Here is an 18,967-nt window from a genome sequence, read left to right on the forward strand (position 1 = left end):
CTGAGTTAAAACTTTCAGGGGGGTCTACATCTACCTTTCACCCTCTCTGGGACTCTCTCTTGTAGTTGTCTCTCACCCAATCGCTGTGAGAAGCTAACACTGGAAACCCTGAAATGGAATTCTTCTGTAGTTGTTCTATGGCTCAGTTTTAAACAATCAACCCCTTTCCAAAATGGCATCTGATTAATCACTCTCTGCCAGTAAAGTGGGTGCTGTACTAGGTTTCTTCTTCAACTCTAACCCTCCACAAAGAAGTCAGTTTTGGAGCAAAACTCCCTGGTCTTCTTGTAGTATAACAGTAGGCATGGGATTTTCTTGGGGCTAGCACTATTGATTAGGTTTGCTATTTCTCCCTGGAGCTTCCAGCTGTCTGGGGCTTACATTCTTTGCTTTGGCATTGGCCTTGTCCATGTTCAGTTTGGTCATTTGGTTGGAGCCTCTCTTGCCCCATGCCAAGGGGAAACATGACACAGACCAGGTTTGGAGTTGGTGGGTGGCTACAGCTAGGGCACAGTATCCATGGACATTGAGGGCAAACATGTGTTTCATTTGCACGATGCACGTGGGCTTTCTTCATATTATAATTCATGCGTCTGTCTTAGGGTAGCTTTCTTTGTAATCCTTGAAGAAATCAAACTCCCCATTTTTACACATTTTCATAGGCCCATATACTTCTTTTCCTTGATATTTGTTCCGTTTTTAACATTACTTTTTTTGTCTTTCTGAGACAGGGTCTTGCTATGCAGTTCAGCCTAGGCTTGAGCTCATTATACAGCCTAGGTTGGTCTCAAACTCACAGTGATCCTCCTTCCTCAGTTTCCCAAGTGCTGGGATTACAGGCGTGAGCCACCATGCCTGGCAACATCACTTTTTAGATAATAATTTGTCTCTCCCTAACTAAACTGTAAGCTTGGTGAAATCAGACACCAAATTTGTTCATATTCATGATTGCGTCCCCAGCAACTAACACCATAGTCATCACATAGTACACATTCAAAACTTTTTTAGTAAATTAAATTGATTAAAATCTTGAAGAAGACATGGTCTGTTAGGGGTTATTCTTCACGAGATGATTTTAAGGGGGAAGAAGAGTAGAGAAGATAGAAATAAACATATTGGTTGCTGTGTCATGTGAGTGGGAAAAGTATAGATATAATGAGTTGAGAACCTGAAACATCCCAAAGATGTCAAAAAGCCCATATGGCTAGTGATTCAACACATCTTGGAATCTATGTGCTATGTCAGGTGATTTCAAGTTTCAAAGCACTAGAAAAAGAAAATGGTACAATTAAGAATTGTGATCCTCTTAAAAATTTGGAGACCTGTAACTCTTTCCTACTCTGAAGTACCACCTTTTGAAATATAGTAGGTGTTTCCTTCAGAGGGCATCAAGCTCATTCCTTTGCTATAATATATGGAAAGCTTTATACAATGTTGTTATGGCTTAAATATGAAGTGTGCATAAGACTTATGTATTGGAGCTTGATCACCAATGCAGCAATCTTAATAAGTGAAGCCTAGAATGTTGATTGGATATTAAGCTCAGCAGTTGATGACTTGTGCATTAGTTACTTTCCCATTGCTGGAACAAAATAACTTACACTTACAACTTAAGGGAATATAGGTTTATTTTGATGTATTGCTTCAGTCCATGGTTTACTGGCTGGCTCCAAGTCAAAAAGAGAATGGTAGAGTGGCATGACAGAGGAACATACAGGGAAAAATGTGCTCAACCCATGGCAACCAGAAAGCAGAGAGTGAGTGGGGGACCCAAGGAGGGAAAGGTATCATTCCAGGTCACACCCCTATTGACTTGTCTATTCAAACCAGGCTCATTAGCTAAGGTCTCACCAGCAGATTAATCCATTGACTAATAAAGTACCCCTACAGTCCAGGTACATTCCAAAATCCCCACTTCTGAGCACAGGAGACTTTTGGGGGATATGCTAGATCTGAACTATAATAAAGTTCATAGCTAAATGGGTTATTGGTAAATGGAGCCCAATTCCAGGAAATAGTTCGCTGGGGAAGTACCTATTCACAGTATATCATGACCCTGGCTGCATCCTCTTGTTCTGTCTATTTCTCTTTGCTTCCTTGCTGGAATGAAGTGAGCAGCTTTCCTCAGCTATGCCTTTTCTCTATGATATTCTGCCCTGAAATAGAAGGGCCTACAATAGAGCCAGAGCCAGCTTGTCACTGACTACAATCTTTGAAAATATGAGCCACAATAAATCTTTTCTCCTTTATGATGTTATTATCAGGTAATTTGTCAGAGCGATAGGAAGCCAACGTAAATGTAACGTAATTTAGAAACAGAGGTGTCACTAGATAAATTTAGGATCCAAGTCACTTAAGCTCACCAGTTTTCCCTCTCTGCTTTCAATATAACTTTATCATACCCTACTCTAATGATTTACTTATATATGTCTGTGATACCATTAGACAGTGGACTCCTCAAAGACAAAGGCATATTCTACTCATCTCTATATCACAAGATTGAAGATAGAGCCTGTCATAGAATAGATACCTAATGCATTTTGTGGATTAAGTGAATGCATGAATGAATAGATTAATTAATAAAGCAAACCCAGAACTTTCACAGCCCAATGCAAAGTTATTCCATTGTACTACTTCTCCATACCCATATTTCCAAAGCCAGACTCCTGCAACTGATCTTCTGTTAGGAAATATAAGAGCTCTCAATGATTTAGCAGAACATTGATATAGATTTAGTACCTGATTTATCACTTAACAGCCTTGTGATATTAGACACATCACATTAACCTCCAAGTCTCAGTTCTTGGGATTGCAAAATAGGACCAATGATTTCCACTTTTTTGCTTTTCATATTGCAAGGCCTTTAGGGAGTGCTTTAAAACATTCTCTGTCAGTTTTAGAATGCTTTCCTATGGAAATGGAATCATAGCCCACATGATTTGCTCTTGCATGTAAATGGGAGAGTTATGTTCTTCTTGCCTCTGTCACTCCCAGCCCTCAAGGCTAATATAAAACTGTCTGACTTCTATCCATTAGCACAGTTGGAGTACTGATAGCACAAATTGTTGACATAAATGAGAGATTAAGAAGTCATGTTTCCAATCCTGGAGAATCTCTATCTTGTTAAGGCATGGCTAATCAGAGCAAAATGAAGAACTGAGGCAAGGTGACCTGGGTAACAACTGTACCACGAGTGAAGAACTTGGCAGAACTACTGCCATAAGCAACCCTTTTCATGACCCAAATGGAGGGGGCTAAAATATTCCAAGTGTGTTGGCACAAGAAGACAGGTACATGTGCCATAAGTCATGTCATTACAAAGAAATAGATTAATCCATCTACACTTAATTATTTGACATTAAATACTGTACTGCCTGTCAATCCTCCTGGCAATATCACAATGAAATCACAGAATATGTAATGGTTAAAATCTGCATTTTAAAGGAAAGAGAAACTGGGGTGGGGGAAGGGAGAAAAGAAGGAAGGGAAAAGAAAAGAAAAAATATATAAGATAGTTATACTACTAATTTCTCTTAGCTCATTGAAAAGAAAGGTTTGTGCTAATATTCTTTTGACAGTTAAATGTCTATATCTTGTACTTTGAGCAATTAATTTAAAGATAACAACACACAATGTATTAACCATTGTTACCCTATTATCTTGTTTTGAAATTTTATTTTTTCCTCTTTAAAATAAAAAAGTTTAAAATAAAAAAGTCTGAATTTTATTATTCTATTGTGGTCTTATGGAAAATTTTCCATAAAAAGGAGCAACTAATATGTAGTTAGAGTAGAAGTAGACAAAACTTTAGAACTAAAACACTAAGCTCCTTATGTACCTTTGATCAAGTTCTTTCTGTTCTTTGGCCTCAGTTCTCACATGGTGTGGTCATTGAGGTATTCTCTGTCTTGGGAAATCAATACTTCTTTCTACTTTGGTAAATTCTAGAGCTCTTTATGGGAAATGATTAAGTTAGAGTGATTGGTGAGCCTGGGTAGCTATAGCAATTGCGCAGACTTGTTGCTTATTGCTTATTAACATTTGCATTTCTACATTGTTTAGTTAGCTTTGGCTCCTAGTGACTTTTTGCCTCATTTATAATTTTTCTAATTTCCTACCTTCTAATAAACCAGGGAAAGCCATGCTAGCTCAACAGGTACAATCAGATTAGCAAGGTACAAAGAGGGGCTTCTTGTTGACATACCTCAAGAAAGTTAATGCCAGATTGCAAAGAACGGTGTGCTAGCTTGCATTTCTCTCATGACATCTATGAAAATAATAACAACAGAGTGAATTATGATAAAATAGAGTATGGTGCTATATTTTATTTAAATTGAATGAAGTTTGACAAAGTTAAATATATTTCTTATACAGAGAGTATGCCAAGGATTTGGGGAATGTTCAAGACTCAGATGCTGCCTCCCAAAAACTAATGTTGTCCATAGAGAGAGCATGGAAAAAAGTTAGCTAACATAAGGCGAGGAAGCAAATGTAGCATGATGCTGCCTGAGCTCACATCAAGGCCAGTGTGGCTTGGCATGGTTCTCAGGGACAGGTGGTAGTATATTCATTGACACCACAGAAGAGAAACCTCTATTCACCTGCTGAAGTCAAGGGCTAAAATGGCTTCATTATGGCTATTGAAGTGACCAAGCATTAAGTCACCTACATAATTTATGCTTTTCAATTTACAACCTCCCCTACAGGTCTGAGAATAAAACCTGATTTGTAGATACGTCAGTGGGATGGAGACTGTAACCGAAAAAAATCCTCTCTGACCCCCAAATTTTATTATTTTTCATTTTGTACTCTTTCTGGCTCTGTTTCTTGGAAACTCAAATTTTCTACTCACAGTGATTTTTGCTTCTTCTGTATTCTAAGTAAAACAATCATTTTACAGAGAACATGTTTTTATACCCATATGAACCACTTCATACAGAATTTCTCAAACACTGGAATGCTTCTGAAACTTTGACACACATTAGAATTATTTGAGGAGCTTTTAAAAGTCCCATATACTCAGACCAATAGGCCAATTATGTGAAGCTCTTTGGAGGTAGTACTCAGGCATCAGTAATAGTTAAAGCTAGCCAGGTGATACTAATTTGTGGCTGACTTTGAAACATAGTAGGTAGTTGATTTCCCATCTATTTCAATTAAGATTAGCATCCTTTTAAAAAACATGGTAGCACAGTTTAGATTTACGGGTGTCTTGCTGTCAGTTCAGATTTGAAAGGTTCACTTAAGATTTAGGCAGCCTGAAGAAGAGACAGAGAACAGTGGGCTGGACTTGTCATCTTTATTTTCAGGTGCTACTCAGGCATGTCTGTTGCGGTCCTCAGGCCCCTAACCCACTGGCCTTTGTGGTAGTCTAGCTATATAAAGGGGTCTACATTATAGTGGCTACGCGCCAGTAAGGATTTTGATTAACATAAGCTATTTACACTAGCTAACATCCACCTTGGTTGTATCAGTTATTTATATCAGTACATCAGGAAGTGCTCCTGCATTGGAATTCTATTGGCTTGAATTAAAAGTCCCCTGGAAATTATCCTACTTCCCAGCCTGAACCATAGTGTAGCCATCTTGAACTTCACTTTTCCCTACAAAAGGTAAGTGAAATGCATTTCAGATTTTACGTGCATACCAACAGAATGAGGATATTGTCAAAATGCAATTTCTGAATTAGTGTATCACTTTCAGAAAAATGGATGGAAGTGGTGAGTGTCATGCTAAGTGAAATAAGCCAGACTCAGAAAGGCAAATATCATGTTTTCTCTTATATGCAAAGCTTAGCATAGAAAGAAAGAAAGAAAGAAAGAAAAAAAGAAAGAAAGAAAGAAAGAAAGAAAGAAAAATATGATGGGAAACTAGAAGTTAGACTCTTGGAGGTAGGAAAGGGGATCACCAGGGGCAAAGGAGAGTGAGGTAAAGAGATTGAAAAAAAGCAAGATATGCCATATGCATGCATTAATTCCCTAAAATGAACAAACTATTTTGTAATACAAATACATGAATAAATACAAATTTATAAGATGATATTTTACAAAGAAAAAGGAGGATACGAAACAATGGTGTGAATGCACAATGATAACAATACTTTATTGTTAAAAGTGCATTCATTCATGTACACATATATGATCATCACAGTTATCCTAAGAGTGTAGAAAGACAGATATCATTATGCTCATTTCACTGCTGGGGAAATCAGAACTCAGACACGATTGGTTACTTGTCTGAATTTATATAGGGAAAAGGGAACTGAGTGTGAACTAAAACCCCTCTTCTCTTGGCAGTAGAGACTAATGTTCTTTTCATTATACAAGAAACATCAAGATCAGCAATGTGAAAGAGGGAGGGCGAATGTTCCTAATATGAATTAGTTTGTTCAACATTGCCTTTTCAAAATGCAGAAACATAACACAATAATAACTTGCTTAAATCTCCATTCATCAGCTAAAGGAAGATGATGAGCAGATGGCTATTTGATGAACTCTTGTGAGAAGAATATGAATTACATCATTAAATTTATTTGAAATAATATACTTTCAATGACAGAATCTCCCTACCAAGCACACTACTTTCTCTTCACAGCATTGCTGGATGCTGGCTGAATCCATAACCACATTTTTTCAGGCCAATTTCCCTCACTTGGTGGTTAGTATGCTACCTGCATTGGGGAGGTTCACTGTCACCAATAAGGTTTAAATCCCAGTAGCATACCCAGCAAGCTTACACAGCCAATGCAAAAGTGTGTGGCTACACTTTATGCCTTGAAGATCTCGTTAAGCTCCTAGGCCTCACCTGCCTGTCACTTGGCCAGGCTTAGGGAGAAAAATGATGCAACATTATAAGCAACTGAGGAGGGCAAGGTATACATTATGTCAGGCCACACTGAAAAACACAATATGGGACTGGACCAAAAAATGACTAAATAAGCAAATAAAACTCACATTTTAGTAAGCCTGACTTGTAAATGAGTACATCTCCCTTTCACATTTTGAGCCTCATTTCCCTGTCAGTAAAATGAGGGTAACTTTACATACCTGCAAGCTTACTGTTCTCATCAAATGACATAAAAAATAAGAAAGTACTGAATGTATTGTAAAATGCTCTGTACTGTGAAAGATATTATTACAATCTTTTTGACTTTTTGAAGATGAGAAGAACTCTCTCAAACTACTTTCTTTTTGCTTATTGTCATTCTCCCTCTACTGACCTTCTTTTTGTTTACTGAACACCCCAAACTTGTTCTTATCTCAGGGTCTCTGTACTTGGTGTTCCTTCCACCTAGGATACCTCTCCTTCACCTTACAGTTTTGTTTGGTGAGTTCACTCATCATTTTGGTATCAGCTCAAATATCACCCTCCCACCTTGTGCATCCACTCTGATGAGCAATGCACACACCAACCTCTTTCTCTTTATCACTTTATTATACATTCTTCATAACATTTGCTATGATGAGATATTATCTTGCTTATGTGCTCATTATCTAGGTGATTCATCCCTTCATGGAATTTAAATTTGATGAGGATAGAGATTTTGTCTGTCTTGTTCATTGTCATATCTATATACTTGAATAGTGCCTGGTAAACAGTGGATATATATTTATTGGAAAGTTTGGCAACTAATATGGCCTTCACTTTTAAGGGGAACGGAGATAATTTGTTTGTTAAATTGTTGGACCTCATCCTCAATTTTTTATATTTCTGCCTTTCTACGCCCTATCATCAAAGTGGCTGTGTTTCCAGGGATAGAGGGAAGACTCAGGGCACTAATTCCAGCTGTTCTCACCTGTGTTTGGGTTGCTGTTGTATTATGATCACTATTATCACATATCGCTAAGAACCACTTGCCCTACCCACCTCATGTTCATTTACACAGGCTGAAAGCACATGATCAACTACTTCTTTGGTTATTTCAACACCTTGACTGCAGTTTCAAATATAAAATTTAAAAACAGGTTTATTTTTGTGTATAATGACCATAATTGCAAGATGTTGGCGCTAGAAGGATCCTTAGAATATTGATTTCAATTCCTTCATTGTACATGCAAGGAGATGGAAGCAAAGAAGTAGCAAGGCACAAACCCTATATTAAATTAGATTGCCTTATAAATTAGGAGCAAAACAGGATTTAGAGGTCACTGCTCACAACTAACTCACAACAGTGAAAAGATAAAGTTTGGAATACTTTGTTCTCTGGACCAAAAGAAGTGTTCAGATATATCAGATGGTTCTCATGAACTTTCCATCTTTCAGATTTCATATGTAGACAGCTAAGGTCAAGCATTCATTTATTTATTTGCCATTGTACCTATTTTTCTTCAAGGCCTACTTGTGACAAGGAAGAGTCTGCCCACCAGCAGACTCATCTCTTTTCTCAGGGAAAGAGAAATAAGGTATAATAATAAAATAGAGATCACAATCACAAGCATAGCAAATTCGAAAGCTGAAAGCACAGAAAAGAGCTCTCAAGTAGACAGCAATTGAGAAACCTGGGCTATAGACCTGACACATCCTCTTTGGCTATAGCTCTTCCCTTTCTTGGTCTTTTTGTCTCCCTGTGTGAGAAGGCAGTATTGAACGCCTTGTTCTCCCCTAGCTCAACTCCTTTTTGATTATGTAACATAAATCTTGTAGGAACACAATATAACTACCTCAATGAACACTAACATGTAAAATGACATATAGATCATTTCCTGAATTCCAGTTTAATGGAGATGGGGAACTGAGGAGAAAGAAAAAGAGTGCAGGAAAACAGCAAGAGTCTGACTTCTCTTGCTCCAGTAAGCAGCCTTCTTTGCATACTGAAGAGGCTGGTTTAGCCGGGTTCTGAACACAGCCCCTCCATGCTTGTTGCTCAGCTTGTACATAGTTTTGAATGGTCTGCAAAGACTGATACTGTGCACTTCCAGAAGTGCACCGTTCTCAGAACTCAGAGCTATTTTTGCCTGAAATGAGGATTCTTTGTGCTTTTATTATGGGCAGCTAAGTTAGATGGAAATTAATATATAGTCAGAGAGGGACTGGGCACTCAAGGAAGTCAGCAGAAAATTAAAGACATCAGAATTGTTGCTAAAGGCACATCTGAAGAAGTCAAGGCCTCAAGATAACATACGACAATGAGTATACCTGCATACTCCCTAAGGGATAAATGGAAACTTGAGAGAGTACTGTAACTAGTACCACCTCCTCCTTTAAGTCCAGATATGCGTCAACCTATGTAGGTGGGTGATCAGAACAACACCTGAATCAATCTCTTCCCAAAATGTTGCAAATTTAGAAGTCACACAAGCCAAGGTTAATAATGCTGTCCATATTCCCTTGTTATGTGCCTTCCCTATTGGATCAATATTAGCTAAGTGGTTATACTTATAATCTTATATGTTGATTTTAGCTTGACCTACATTGTACCATACTGTGATTTTGGCTGTATAAATTACCCCTGACACAGGGCCTGGGTAACAACACATTTGCAACTACTCCTGTCTCTCAGGAGCTATTCCTGTTCTCCATTAAACCTGTCTTACTCTTAGCCTCCTTTGTACTTTAGACTTCATTCTTTGATTTCAGGGGACACAATATTGGCACATCTGACATCTAGCAGGTTGGAAGTTATATTTCTGCTATATCAGTTTCAGAGTTAAAATGGATTTTAGAGGCTCCTAGGAGATGAATTTGAGCTGTATAGGATACAGATTTTTATAATACATAGAACCATTCACTGTTGGCATAGCAGGGGATGGGGCACAATAAAGTCTCTTTCTTGAAACCTGGAAATTCATTTCATTTTGACACTGTGGCTCAGTCTCAAGCCCTGGAGAAAAGGCTGAACTCAACTGAGAATGGATGAATTCTCATTTTCCAGCATCAAGTTTCTGATCTGAGAAGGATGAGTGGAGAGGGAAAAGGAGGGAGAAGGACTCAAGGAGGGAGAATGGGTGGTGTGTCAGGAGTAGGGCAGACAGATAACTTGAAAAGATGTATGAATGTATGTACTTATTCTGATTCCTACTGGTGCCAAGAAGCCTTCCTTCTTCCATTAGTCATGTATGTAATTATTTTCCTCAATTCTTAGCTACCCTAATTCCATGGAAATACTCAGAAACATGCATAGCAGCCACACATACTATACTCTCCATTCCAAGCCTTCTCTTCTTTTCCTGCCCCTGGGAAAAGCCAAGAACATTTTCTTTCTTTCTGTCTTTACTCCCACTTTCTGGGGAAGGGGATGTGAAGTTTAAACTTCTCCTTGTCTTTCCTTTCTGCTGAATTTTGTCCTGGCTCTTCAATCCCCAGCTCAAATGCGAACTTCTCTGCAAAGCCTCCTCTGCCCTCAACCTATGGTATTTGCTCCTATAGCACTGACTGCACATCTTATGCCTGGAATTAGCTATTTCTGGATGAGGTTCTTCCCTTTAGTGCAACTGTTAGTTGCTCACGAAGATAGACTACTGAGTTCTAATTTTTCCAATCCTGGCACGTTCTTCCACTGATATACTGGGTACATTGGTGAGCTCATTAGTCCCAGGTTTCCCTTTGTGTTCACATTGCAAAATCTCAGGTAACTCATGGGTTTGAGGTGAAGAAGAACTCACTTGTTCATCAGGACCTGGGATGCAGAAACAGCGACAGTGGAATCACAAGTTTGAGAATGCTAATATGATATAATATACATAATTTCTCACTTCATCACATCCATCTCTGCAATGTTATTGTATGGGACACACACTTGTCCTCTGAGAAAAAACCCACTTTTGAAAGGTGCAGAAACTTGATTCAGAGAGGCCAAAGAGGGTAAGGGCTATAGTTAACAGACTTAGCAACCTTCACCTACATGTTCATGTCTGATGCTCGCATATATGCCCCTGCTCTGTACTTCATTTAAATTTTACAAAAGTCTTGTTTTTGACTACCTGTTAACACATTTTTCATTTGGTATTCCATCTTAATCCCTTTTGGGCCTTTGAGAAGCCAGCTCAGGATCAAGCACAGAGAAGGCTCACCCAGGTAGTCAGTTGATGTATGTTGGCAAACTTCTTCTGGAAACTGATATAGAGGGATCAACTGGAGGTCAGGGATTCTCAGCCTAATTCAGTGCCTGCTATAGGATGAAACTGTCTGAGAGAGTCAGTACTTATTAAAATCCTTCAAATGTGTTTGTTTATGTGTCAGCTTGATTAAACAAGCAAATTATACTTTCCTTCCTTTTTTTGTCCTTTCTTACTCTTTAAAAAAAGTTATCTAGTAACCATGTAATGTCTTTAAGCCTAGCCTAGGTCCATATTTGGAAGGCTTAACTTTCATTTAGAAAATCACAGTTTAGATTTTGGAATTAGCTATGCACTGTTAATCTGTCAGTCACTATCTCCCCACAAAGCAGGAGCACACTCAATTAACTAGTAGTAACATCCTTAGATACCTGTCTCAATTCCTACTTTGTTGATGTGGCCAGGGTGCCTGCGCACGCACACACACACACACACATGCACACACACGCTCACACACACACACACACACACACACACACACAAAAGTTTGCTTGTTCCTCATTGTCACTTCATGATTTTCATGCCTAGATAATGATGATGATAGTGGTGATGATGATGATGGCAATGGTGTAATAAATTAATTTCTGTTTGTGCCTTCATAAGTAGTGGTTGCTATCACTGACATCAGGGGGCTCCCTTTTAAGATACTCTAGGAGAAGAAAGGTGCATCTGCTATCTTCCTCCACCACCCTGAGAGGTAGAAGCTGACTAGGATGTCATGGAACTGGATGAAATAAACAATATTTCTCAGAGGACAGCTTGCTGCATAGCAAAACACTCTGAACTGCCACTTTTCTATTTTCAGTTCTAGTTCCGGTGCTGCAGTTAATTTTATGAGCTTCCTTTCCCTCTTCCACCCAAACCTGTGTTTCTACCTGTAAATTAGTGGGAGAAGGGTGAGTGATGCTAGGCAAAGGGACATTTTCTAACTCTGACTCAGGTTGCTGCTGTGTTTCCTTCAAGCACCTCTACTGAGGCAGCCCAGTGGCTCTACTTGTGGCTCAAATGTCTCTAGACACCTCTGAGAGGTAACTTAAAATCCCATGGGGAGAGAAATCTGGGACCACCAGCCCTAGCCTCTTTTCTACTGCAACCACTAAGACTGAGCTCCATCTTCCTTTCACTGCTGCTGCTTTAAACTCTGTCAGCATCAGTTTACAAAAGCTTCCCAATACTAAACTTTCCTCTGTTCTAGGCAACGCTCACTCGGGCTCTCAAACACTCCTTGGGTGTTCCTTCTAGATTCTCCAACGGCCCCCATCTCACTCTAGCTGGTAAACCCCCAAATTTGTGCTGACCTTTCTGGGGAAACACTTTCCCCCAAGGGCTGCCTGGGTTGCTAGTACAGAATGAGGCATCCAGCTTAGTCTGTCCAGTCACAGCCACAGTCTCTACAGCCCCCCTCTCAGTTCCCTGAGACACAGCTCTTAGTCGCTGCTTTGGGAACTGGTGCAGAAATGAAACCCAGAGTGAGGGAACGGGGAGCTGCTGAAGGCAGATTAGGGGGAGGGGGGTTGATAAGGGAGCCCTTAAGTCTAGGCTTTCAGTTGCAGGAAGAGCCAAAGGAGCAGAAAAGGTAGAGGGTATGAGACTGGATCAGTAAAGACTGCCAATGGCTCTGGGGCCCCTGCTTGGATGGATAGGGCGGGGGTCATTCAGGGCTCCCTATTGGCTCCCGCGCCAGCCCTTAGATTCTCTATAAAGGGCTGCTGCTGAAAGCACAGCCAGCACAGGCTGGGGCTGCTAGTGGCAACGCATGGCTCCGCCTTGCTCGCAGCGTCAGCCGGCCTAGGATCCACAGATTTACCGACTGACTGCAGGCAAGAGAAATTGAGTCGGAACGACCCGACCGGGGACTACGCAGAGGAGAGGCGACGCTGGAGGTCTCCAGGTCAGAATAGGCACTGCGTGCGCTCTCCAAAAGAGCGGCGCATTCGGAGTCAGCAGCAGCGTTCAGCCACCCAAAGCTTAGCTGCCCAGCTCAGCTCTACGCATTTGCCCATTCCACTCCTTACTGGTTGACGGCGCTTCTTCCCCCTTCCCACTTCAGACACTGTAGAGAATACCTTCTTAGCTCAGCGCTGCAGCTCACTGGGCAGTCTGCCCAGCTCGCCATCCAGGGCCTCACTGCTCTATGCCACTTCCCCGGGTGCTCCCTGACCTATTAGTTTAAGGACCTGAAGGTCCTCCAAAGGCGTCAATCTGGACGCTCCCCCCACCATAGAATCGCCCTTAGGGGCATTTCCAAACACCGGCACCATGAATTACGAGGAGGAGCTGACCCCTGAAGCTCTGAGTGTGCCTAGCGGCTTTGATGACCTGATCACCACTACCACCTCCCAGGTGCTGCAAGCCATGTGCAGCGCCGCGTCTGCGATTGGTCGAGCTGGCCGAGATGGCGTGCTCTCCATGATGGATAAGCTGCCAGACCATATGTCAAACATGAACGAGCTGGCTGACCTTTCGGGTCTCCTACCTTCAGAAGTGGTGTCCCAAGACGAGCAGGCGCAGTTCTGGCTAGTGATAGGGTACACCGTAGTGGTCTTTGCTGCTATCCTAGGCAACTGGGTCTTAAACCATATAATTATGAAGTACAAGAGAGTGCACACTGCCAGTGGCCTCTTCGTTGTCAACATTTCTGTGACCAACATGATGCTGGCTCTTCTCAGCTCCCCATTCACCATGGTAAGTTGGGTGCCAAGGAGGGTGGCTGGGGAGCAGGATGAGGACTAAGATTCAAGTTTGTACTTGTAACAGAGACAGCAGTTTGGCAGGAAGGATTGCTGAAACCAGTCGGTTTGATTTACAGAGAATGGAGTGGCTAAGAGACACTGCAATACGTTTGGGAATTGAATTGGGAAGCAAACAGAGACAGGCAGGATTGTAGTTGCATTGCTGAATTAATCTCTTGCCTTGCAGAAGCTGAGAGAGACTTAAATTGTTCAGGGTGATAGTGGGTACCTATTGTAGGTGAGCTTTGGGTTGACATGTGAATCTAAGTTTTATCACAAAGACACAGCCTCAGTTTCCCTACCTTTCAAAAAGCATTGCTTAGACTTCAAGGTGGTTAACATCTCTTATGATTTGGTGTCCTTCCTTGTCTTAAATCTGGACTGTTTGTGTTGGGGGAGATGGGAAGAGCATGAGAACTGCAGTGTGGAAATATTTCTTTGCTTTTTGAGACAATAATGCTAGCAGTTCAGTGAAGCTAAGAAGGTTTACTTGTTAGAGTGGTGGATCCAGGGTATAGTCCTCGTAACTCACCTGAGCCTTCTCTACCACAGGTGCGCTATGTTTGTAATTCCTTGGTACTTGGGAAGATGGCATGTCATCTCAGTTGTTTTGCGCAGTTCTCCTGTGCCTATGTAACTGTGATGACCATGGTTGCTATTTCTTTGGACCGACATCGGGTATGTGCTTTTCATTTCTTATAAAGTCATGTATTCTTCTTTTAGGTAAATAGAAAATATCACACAAAATGTAGAAGTACCTTAAGACAACATATGTGAATGTATATGTATAGTTTAGGGGGACTGCAAGATGGTGAAATACAGACCTTCACCAAGGCAAATCTTTTAGAATAAAACTGCTACTATATTCATATGGCACTGTGGGAACAGAGATGTGGCAATGAACAAATAATGAAGAATGCTCTTTTCCTTTAGAAAACATTTATTACTTGCTGCATTGCAGAAGAAGCTAAGAGAAGAGACAGGGAGCAGATGAGTCAGGGATGGGTATGGCTTCAGGGTTGATGGTGGAGTGAGGCCGGGAGGTGGGTGTAGAGTCTTTGAGGGAGGGCTGAGGAGTTAAAGTAGGAGGGGATGAAGTGATGAGAAGCTGAGAGCTGGGAAAAAATTTGCAAATGGCTTAAAAGGAAGTCATAAGAAGCTCGGAGGGATTACCTGTTAATCAGCTGGGAGAGAACCAGTAAATGAGTGAGGTGCAAGGGACAAAGGGGAAGACTGAAGAGGTTGTGGCTGAAGCCAAACGAGTTGGACCACGGAGGGATCTGGGTGGTAGAAGAAGGAGGGAGACAGGAGGAGGCAAGGAGGGAGGAAGGGAAGGAGAAAGAAGGGAAAGGGCATGAGAGGAGCCAAGTGTGGGGTGGGGGATACGAAGTAATATGTGGAGGGCATACTCATCAATACAACATGAAAGAAAATTAAATCACACATTTGTACATCTGTCCTCTTCACAGAACTCCCTACTCAGGACATGAGCTTTCAAGATAGCCTGTGTAGATTCCTGACTTCTAATCAAAATGATTCCCTCAACATTAGCTGTTACTCTGTCATAGAGCAAAATGCCACATATTTTCAACTGAATAAAAAGTATCCAAAAGTACTCAAAGCACATTACCTATCCACATACAACATCTCTGTATTTTTGCATCAGTAAGTCAGTTGATGAAGGACTGGTAACTTAATCGAATTTTTGAATTCAACTGGGTCCTTTTGCTTCCAGGTGATGCTGTATCCCCTGAAGGCCCGTATTAGTCTGATGCAAGGCAATGTTTGCATCATTATCATATGGATCCTGAGCACCTGTGCTGCTTTGCCTCATGCCATTTACCAGAAGCTTTACCAGGTGAAAATTGGGTAAGAGCAAAGAATGACCAGCGTTGGAATTCCAGCAACCCATAATCTTGGAAGCCCCATGAAAGAAGTCATGGTTTGAGTAATACCATTTAAAGCATGAGTACAAAAATAAATTTCTCTTAACTGGAATTTATCATAAGCATTCCCAGAAACTCTCATGGCTATGGATATTAGGCATATCCTTTCCTGTTGGGGAGGGACCACAATTTTCCTATATGTCACCTGAAAATTCTGTATAAAGTAAAAGTCAGAGTTTCCTTGGCTTTTGGCTCAGTGTACACCCAAACAGTAGATATGTCTCTCCCTTAAAGCCTAAGTGCCATGCAACAGTTACCTGGTGGTCTTAAGAAAAAGGCAAAAAATAATGATGATTTCCTTTCTTTGTTTTATAATCTAGAAACACGACTGAAGAAATTGCCTGCCTCCCAAGTTTCCCACATGCTTCAAAATCTGCGTGGAAATACCTTGACCTGAGCACCTTTCTGCTGTTCTTCATCTTGCCATTGATGATATTGGTGGCTGTCTATGGTCATGTGGCCAAGAAGCTGTGGATCCATGATGCTGTTGACGATATCAATATCCATACTTACATCTGCCAACGTGGGAAGAAGAAGCAGACCCTGAAGATGCTGATGACAGTGGTCCTTCTCTACACAGTCAGCTGGCTCCCCCTCAACCTCTACCTGGTGTTGCTATCCAGTGAGGCGATATCAAGCCATCACAACCTTTATTTTTTCTTCCACTGGCTGGCAATTAGCAGCTCCTGCTACAACCCCTACATTTACTTCTGGCTCAGCGACAGCTTCCGGATTGAAGTTCAGAAGATCATCCTGGAAATCCAGAAGATGGTACTAGGCGGAATCAGCCGCCTGAGAGGGGAGCACCACCAACTAAACTCTGTCTCACCTACCCACCGCCCTTCCTTTGTGGATCCTAATCCTGGCGTGCCCATATTCCCCAGATTTAAAGATTTTGATGAGTTACCTAGTCCCCCTCCCTCCCCAGTAGTGGAAATCTCTTTTATTTACCCTTCAGTGCCTAGAGTTTAAGCTGCCCAGACCGCAAGATTTACTCATCCTCAAAATACCAGAGATAGGATGAGGCTAAAATAACTAGAATTTATTCACTTCTCATGAGGGTGGGGCCGGTACTTGAGTGATAGAGGCCATGTGAGCCACCATATGTCTCATTTACGGTTTCATTTTTCCCTGTCTTTTTTTCATATTCTCCTTTCCTACTTTTTCTTTCCACACCAAGTACACTGAGGATATCCGACATCCAGATGCATTAGAGATGTTTCTGTACTGCTGACAAGAAAATTTCACTCTGACTTAGGGTTTCCTGAACTGCACCTGTTTCTCTTCACCAATGTCCCTCTCCATTCCTGTATACCACCATGCCATGGTTCTTGTTTTTTGATTACTGATATTGCCTTGGGAGCTGTTAAAACCCCTAGCAATTCTTAAATGTATTTTACTTAAATGGATAACATGCTAAACCCCTTATGATATTTCTAGCAAATTGCCAGGAGAGAAAAGTAGAATTCTTGAATTTTTTTCAGATATGTCTGGGAAGTCAAAGCACCTTGTAAGTGCAAGTTGTTTGAAACATTTTCTGTAATGGAGTGAGAATGAGAAATCTTACAGGTGTAGAGGAAAAGACAAGACAGCTAAAGGGTTCAACCTGAGTTATTTCCCCAGGTCGTTATACAATGATTTAATGATCGTTTTCTTCTGAATATAATGAAAATTGAAGTGCCCAAAGTAGCACTACAAAAAAAGCTTGCCATTCTCCATAACAACACCCCCAGAAGAGAAATAACTTCTAGAAACTATAAAAGAATTAAAAAATAATATCAATAGGCTTCTACTACCATTGAATAATTCTGGGGCTTGTTAGTAGTCCCAGGTCTGGCTTACTGGCTTTAGACTTTTGCTGCTGCATTTGCTGTAAACTTTATAATTAGTTTGCCACACTATTGCCTTTAGCAGTTTTGAGATGTAGTTGTCATCTTCTGAGAGTGAATGTGTGCCTCTGCTTTTATTTCTTTCTCTCACACTATCTGTCTTCTCCTCATCTTAATCATTATCTTAGTAACAGTGACATACTATTCAGTGTCCTTTGAGGATTCCTCTAGAAAGGGATAAGCCAGTCTCCGGGACTGTGAAGAAGATTAACTAGAGTTTAGCTTTGGATACTCTGATCCTACTTGGGACAAGTAGGGTTTTTTTGGAGTTAGAATGTCAAACATTTCTGATTAGTTTCCTCACTTGCTGCAGTGTTGCTTTTCTTTTCAGACCAAAGAGAAATTGGAAGAAGATGGTTAATTGTAGCTTTAACTCTGCTTCTTTCCATTTTCACTTTCATGTATTAATTGTTCCCCTCCCCTCCCTTTCTACCCTAAACATACCAACTAAAAATATTGACCATTTATTATTCACATATAAGACCAGCTATTTGGAGAAACCCTAGAATTGATAGATGACATTTCCTGTTGTCACCAGTAGAAACTGACACCCATGTATATTCTCCTTTTAGCTTTAACTGCTTTTGAGGTTAGTAGTTCTGTTAGCTGTGAGCCCTGCTGGTTTTTTCCCTCTCTCCTCATGTAAATACTTCTTATTCTTCTAACTAAGGACAGAAATATTTCCTTCCCACTCATTTTCCTTTTGGAAAGATAGCTAAATCTCAGGGCAGTTGACTAACTGTTCAGGGTCAGAAAAGATGAGTGCTGAGTGAATTGTACCCAGCGCTTCTTAGAGGAATCATACCTTGCTCTGTTATCCTCCTCCTGCTTAGACGTAGGAGAAATTTGGATAAAAGAGCTATCATTGTGATTTAAATGATTATTGTACAATTGTATTTTCTCCTAATGTTCTCTCATTCCCAGGAAGACCCCTTCCTACTCCTGTCCCTATTCTCTACAAGAATTAGACTTTTTATGTCTTCAGTAAGGCTGAGAATCTGGAATGTTCCATGCTTGACAGATAATCTAGCCTCAATATTTGCTGCTGACTTGCCTGGAAAGTTTACACTCGCAGAACTTCATGTGCCATCAGCTGTGTTGATGTATGGGATCATTGAAGAATTGGGCATCTAAACAGTCTGATTTTTTACAGGGTTTTGTTTAGATTTTTTTTCGGCAGCACCTAGTCTGAACACAGCACCCAGCAAATCTGAGGGTGGTACCACTGTAAGCAGTTTCTGGCTGGGGATTTATTTGGTTTGAACCTGGTACAAATGAGCTCTAGGTCCTAGGTTTTAACCTATGTGCAGCCATTTAACTCTGTAGGTTTGAGTATTGTGCCAAAG

General features: G+C 40.8%; 1 protein-coding gene across 1 annotated transcript in view; it reads left to right on the top strand.

Moving 5' to 3' along the window:
- Nucleotides 1-17,152, top strand: part of LOC102025457 (prolactin-releasing peptide receptor-like) — a 94,994-nt gene extending 77,842 nt beyond the window's left edge. Inside the window, exons 2-7 of the mRNA XM_005401705.1 lie at nt 8,714-8,789; nt 12,832-13,045; nt 13,238-13,739; nt 14,339-14,464; nt 15,522-15,655; nt 16,053-17,152. Coding sequence (XP_005401762.1) covers nt 8,714-8,789; nt 12,832-13,045; nt 13,238-13,739; nt 14,339-14,464; nt 15,522-15,655; nt 16,053-16,704 — 1,704 coding nt within the window. The 3' untranslated portion in view covers nt 16,705-17,152. The remainder of the gene's footprint in view (nt 1-8,713; nt 8,790-12,831; nt 13,046-13,237; nt 13,740-14,338; nt 14,465-15,521; nt 15,656-16,052) is intronic.
- Nucleotides 17,153-18,967: the final 1,815 nt, after the last annotated feature.

The sequence above is a fragment of the Chinchilla lanigera genome, unplaced genomic scaffold, assembly GCF_000276665.1.
Source record: "Chinchilla lanigera isolate Chin_1 unplaced genomic scaffold, ChiLan1.0 scaffold00074, whole genome shotgun sequence".
Lineage (NCBI taxonomy): Eukaryota > Metazoa > Chordata > Mammalia > Rodentia > Chinchillidae > Chinchilla > Chinchilla lanigera.